The following is a 6051-nucleotide window of genomic DNA, read 5'->3' as shown; positions in this document are numbered from 1 at the left end:
GCTGTGGATGCAGGCCTTGAAGTTATTGCAGTCACCCCTGTAGAGACAGTCCCTGAAGTTCCTGCAGTCACAGCTGTGAATGTAGCTCCTGAAGTTCCTGTAGTCGCAGCTGTGGATGCAGCTCCCGAAGTTCCTGTAGCCACATCAGTAGAGACAGCTCCTGAAGTTCCTGTAATTACAGCTGTGGATGCAGGCCTTGAAGTTCCTGCAGTCACCCCTGTAGAGACAGCTCCTGAAGTTCCTGCAGTCACACCTGTAGATGCAGCTCCTGAGGTTCCTGCAGTCACAGCTGAGGATGTAGCTCCTGAGGTTCCTGTAGTCGCAGCTGTGAATGTAGCTCCTGAGGTTCCTGTAGTCGCAGCTGTGAATGTAGCTTCTGAAGTTCCTGTAGTCGCAGCTGTGGATGTAGCTTTTGAAGTTCCTGTAGTCGCAGCTGTGGATGTAGCTTCTGAAGTTCCTGTAGTCGCAGCTGTGGATGTAGCTTCTGAAGTTCCTGTAGCCACATCGGTAGAGACAGCTCCTGAAGTTCCTGCAGTCACACCTGTAGATGAGGCTCCAGAGGTTCCTGCAGTCACAGCTGTGGATGAGGCTCCTGAAGTTCCTGCAGTCACAGCTGTGGATGAGGCTCCTGAAGTTCCTGCAGTCACAGCTGTGGATGAGGCTCCTGAAGTTCCTGCAGTCACAGCTGTGGATGAGGCTCCTGAAGTTCTCGAAGTTCATGTGGAAGCAGCCCCTCAAGTTTCTGCAGTCACTCCTGTTGAAGCAGCTCCTGAAGTTCTTAAAGTATCTGTGGAGGTTGCCCCTGAAGTTCCTCCAGTCACACTTGCAGAGGTCAATCCTGAAGTTTCTGAAGTCACATCTGTAGATGCAGCTGGGGAGGTTCCTACCGAGGCCGAAACACCTCGAATTGCACCTGCTGAGGTAGTAGCGGAAACACCTGAAGTTTCTCCTGTGGAGGTTCTGGCCACAGCTGCTGATACACCTGCAGCTGCAGTTATAGAGGCAGTAGTTGAAACACCTGTAGTTGCAACTGTAGAGACAGTAGACAAAACTTTTGAAGAAGCACCTGAAGAGACAACAGTTGAATCACCTGCAGTTACGCTGGCAGATGCCGAGGCCAAAATACTGGAAGTTAAATCTACCAAGGAGGTAGCTGAAACACATGATTCTGAATCCGTTGAGGCAGTGGTTGAAGTGGTGGCATCTACAGAGTCAGCAGCCAAAACAACCGAAGAAGCAGTTGAAGAGGCAGAAGCTATAACTTCTGAGGTAGCACCTGTAGAGTCAGTAGCTGAAACATCTGAACCTGCACCTTTTGAGGTAGTACCTGAAACCACCGCAACAGTGGAGACAGTGGACAAAACATCTGAGGCTGTACCTCTAGAGATTGTGGCACCTGTAGAAGAAGTCGCCCCAACACCTGAAGCTGTTTCTGTGGATGCTGTTGTTACATCTGCTGAGGTTGCTGAGATATCTGTTGAACCTGTTTTGGAACCACCTGAGCAAGAACCAGAAGCACTCATAACCCCCGCAGAGCAACCTGTTGTAGAAACAGCTTTAAATCAAGAAAATATCATCGAATTGTCCGAGGCTTTGTAAGTAATCAAGATATGAAGGAACATATACAGTATATGTCACAAGTTAAAAACATTAGATGAACTAGAGATTTTCTAAATGAAGTAGATTTACAAAGATGTTCACTAATGCAATCATTGGGTTAAAGATTAACTTCCCATTGTGATTGAAGAAAGAAAATTATTTTTTTTCAGGGATGAGGCATACTCACCAGATGAACAACCTAAAGTTGAAGAGACGCTAACAATGTGAGTATGCACTGAAATATGAAATATGGTCTAGGGGTTATATGACTGTAGAAGCTGCTATCAGGATGATGTCACGAGTAACCTGGCCTCTCTTTTGCTTGTAATATGCCACGTTGCCGTTTTAGTCATTTAAATGTTTAATTTTGTGGACATTACATTTATATTTATTGTCAAAAAGTATATTTTTCTCGACTCAAGATTATAACATACGTTTGTATAGTCTGTCTTTGTCAGTCCATGTGTGCCTTTGTATTACAGTATAACACGCCCATCTGTCTGCACACATTGTAACGAGCTAATTGATGGCGATGTCAGAATCATCGTCGACACCCCAGCAATCTGCTGCCATCCGGAGTGCTTCAAGGTAATGAGATTATGCTTTGTGACAGATGCTGTGATGATGTGTTTTAAGGAGGGGGGGGGGGGGGGGGGGGGGGGGTTGATGTGTTTTTATGGGCAGAATTTGTTGCTATAATATGAGCCACAAGACCTCTGAAAAGTATATACTGAAGAATGCACTACGTAGCTTGAAATTCACCACAGTTTAGAGACTGTGTTATGTCAAGGAATGTACTGTAGTTAATGTCATAATGTGATTAGTGATGCACACAAGTCTTTCCAGAACAAATTGCAAAAGCATTCCATTTCCATTCATGTTTTATATCAAGGTTTGAAAGTAAGTCAAGGTGAAAACAAACATCTAGGCAACTCCCGAATGATGGCTGATAATGATGCATGTCACTGAAACTATTTATTGAATGTCAATTGGACTAACAGTTTGTTTGTTTGACTCTCTTCAGTGTGGGAGATGCCAGAAGAATTTGGCTGATCTGAAGTCCTCAATGTTTATTCATGAAGAAGCCATTATCTGTGAAGAATGCTTTGATGCAATCTTTCACATCAGCTAACCAAGCACTAAATAATTTGTCATATCTCAGGTCATATCCGAAACCAATGAGCCAGTCAGGGATTGTGTAAACCAAACAGCTGCTGAACACTTCCTGAGTATCAGGCAAAAAAAAACTTTTTGCTTAGCCATTTTTTAAATTTTATTATAATACTTATTTTTCATGTATTTGTTGTATGTAATATGTAAACATAATGTGTTTGTTCATATATAATGACATCAGTTTAAACTAATTTTGTCACAGCAAGGCAAAAAGCAATGGGTATTATATGAATCATATGTAACATGTAATATGTAAGAGGTTCCTTCACTTACGCATGTAGATCTTACACCAAGTGGCACCAGTAACTACTAATCAAAGTTACACATATAAACAGGAACACAGAAAAGCCATGTCCCTTCTTACATAAGCACATGATTCATACAAAGTAATTATTAATACAAGGCACTTGATTCATATATTCTTAAATCATTAACAGTGCTTGGAAATGATCTCCATCAGCATTTGGCTTAATAAAACTGTGAATTTATTCCATATTATTTGCAGGTGAATTGACCTTCATGTGAACACTTGCACATCCCCATCAACACAGCTGTGTGTTAGAACAGAAACTAAACTGTTTCAGTACCAACAATCTCACAGGATTCAGATTATTTAATATATTATGGAAGGTGTAACATACTTCTCACAGTTGCATACTTATTATTGTGGTGCTATTACATGAAAAAGAAATAAAAACTAGTGGAGATGGTCAATCTTTTGTCATTGTTTATGTTTACTTTCCACTCAACTTAACATTAGCTGTGTTGGGAGAAGAAGGACAGGAGAGATAGCAAAAGGCAGATGAGAGAGGAAAGGAGAGTGGATTAGAGTGTTTGAAATAAATGGAAAAAAAAGACAGGTAGCACCAATTCTCTTCATCATTACCTGAAAGCCATTTAGAACATTGCTTTGCCAATGACAGGTATGTATTTATTATTGTTTAACGACGGTTACATATATCAATTCTAAATAAATAGTAGCATTCAAGCTACAGCGGGGCAGCACGAGTGAACAACAGACACAGACAGTACAAACACAAGGGCTTGGGCAGGTGTGTAAAACATGGCTATAAAGGCAGCAAAGCAAATAGCAAACCAGCAGCAATATGATATACACTGCCATGGTTATCTCAAAGGCCCTAACCAAATATAGACTAGGAAGTACCCAGATGTTGGGAAAGGTATGGTAAAGGGTCATGAACCACTAAACTCATGCCAAAAGAGTGACAAGCAGGCTTTGCGTGGTAAGGGATCCTAACCTGGTGTTAGACAGAGAGCCAAACCTGTATTCAACTCTTATCCTGATGCTCAAACTAAATTGCTAGCAGTACAAACTACCTCATCTCACCCATACCTGAATCACATCACTTTTCCCCCCAGATCGTATTCGTGTCCCAAATAACTAGCCTTTCAAAGATAGTTGCACTGGTGTAAGGTAACGTGTGTTCTTTTGTATGTGGGTTCTGCGATGGTTTATTTTGTCCCAGTGAGCAGGTGTTTCACGAGAAGAGAGTTTCATGAAGCTCTGCTATGATTTCCCCATGGACCCGATAGCCGACAACAAAGAGCAAAGCACAGCGGCAAGACAGAGTGTCTGGGGACGCGGCACCTAGCAACGCATTGCCTTCCTTCCCAGGAAACGCAGGACTGCATAGTTATAAGTGGTGGCCACCAGGTAAAGGAACTAGAGAGAGAGGGGAGAGAGATACAGAAAGAAAAGAATGAGAGTATGCATGGAGGACAAAACACTAAAACACATACTCTTGATTATAAATTCATGTTTATTTCATGTATTTTGTATTCACATTCATGATCAACATTAACCATATTGAAAAATATTTTTTATCACGGCATATAGCAGGTAATATGACTTGACCACTCGTGGACTGAACATAAATGAATGATGTAACCATAACGTATCATTACACTTATGCCTGTTTGCATTATACATTTAAACACAGTTGTCATTACTGATATTATACATTTAAACATAATTGTTATCACTTATATTTTATACTTTCTATTTTATGATGCATGGGTTTCCTGCTGCCTCAGCCTTCCTCTCTCTTACACTCACCAGTGCCAGCAGTGTCACCCCTGCTCCAGCAAAGGCAGCAATGTACAGGTCATAGGTCCAGAAGAACTGCCAAGACAAGACACCGTGCATTAAGAATTCAATGGGTCTTGGTCAAATACCTTCAGTAAAGCCGATTACAGTCCATTCTTTCCCTGTGTAAGAATGCCTGTTTCTTGGCTTTCCACACTGCACTTACCTCGCTGGATTTGCAGATGGATGCCAGGGTCATCCCACAGGCTTTTCCTGGCATTGCGTGCCAGGGAAGTAAACCTGTGAAAAAGAAGAACACAGTTTCTCTACTTCAGTGTGCTGTTTTGGGCATCACCTGTATAATCACCTGTATAATCACCTGCAGATGGAGCTGCAGATGGAGCTGGAAGTGCCTACATGTGCACATATTCACACCCACACATGGAGACCTACACACACACACACACACACACACACACACACACACACACACACACACACACACACACAAACAAACACACAAACACACAAACACACAAACGCACAAACCTACACACACACACACCCCACAAACACACACACACACACACACACACACACACACACACACACACACACACACACACAAACACACAAACACACAAACACACAAACCTACACACACACACACACACCCCACAAACACACACACACACACACACACACACACACACACACACACACAAACACACACACACACACACACACACACACACACACTTACGCATATGCACTGATGTATTCAGATTGGAAGAGAAACTTACCATACTGCCTAGCATCCATGCAAACCCATGCGTGCTGGTTGATGCTGGTGGTGGTCTCGGACAGGATGTTGATGGTATGGCAGGTGTCCTCCATGTTGTAGAAGAAGTAAACTGGGATGGCGGACACTGCGAACACTGCCAGCCAGATGACCGCCAGGATGTACGTCACTATGACGAACTGGAGGGGAGAAGAAGGCCCAGTTCACAAGAAGTAGGAGAGTGTGTGAAAATGGAATGTAGAAGCTGTTGTCTTTATATTACAAACTGATAGGGATATGAAGGCAAGTAGTCAGCACACATACACCCCAAACCACTAGTCCACCCACTGCCCACTCAAAATGATTCAGATCACTCGCTAAAGATCTTACTAGGATCTATGGAGATTATAATTCAAGGTGGTAAAAAATAATGCCTTAATACTTAATATTT

General features: G+C 42.5%; 1 protein-coding gene across 2 annotated transcripts in view; it reads right to left on the bottom strand.

Moving 5' to 3' along the window:
- Positions 1–3240: 3240 nt before the first annotated feature.
- The window catches only part of plp1b (proteolipid protein 1b), a 6770-nt gene continuing 3959 nt past the window's right edge, over positions 3241–6051 (bottom strand). For both annotated transcript variants that reach the window (XM_012819571.3, XM_031571401.2), the window contains exons 4-7: positions 5623–5800; positions 5046–5119; positions 4850–4915; positions 3241–4456 (exon numbers count right to left, since the gene is read on the bottom strand). In XM_012819571.3, coding sequence (XP_012675025.1) covers positions 4382–4456; positions 4850–4915; positions 5046–5119; positions 5623–5800 — 393 coding nt within the window. In that variant the 3' untranslated portion in view covers positions 3241–4381. The remainder of the gene's footprint in view (positions 4457–4849; positions 4916–5045; positions 5120–5622; positions 5801–6051) is intronic.

The sequence above is a fragment of the Clupea harengus genome, chromosome 8 (genome assembly GCF_900700415.2).
Source record: "Clupea harengus chromosome 8, Ch_v2.0.2, whole genome shotgun sequence".
NCBI lineage: Eukaryota > Metazoa > Chordata > Actinopteri > Clupeiformes > Clupeidae > Clupea > Clupea harengus.
Note: the sequence above shows the minus strand (reverse complement) of the source record. Positions and strands in the feature narration are given on the sequence as shown.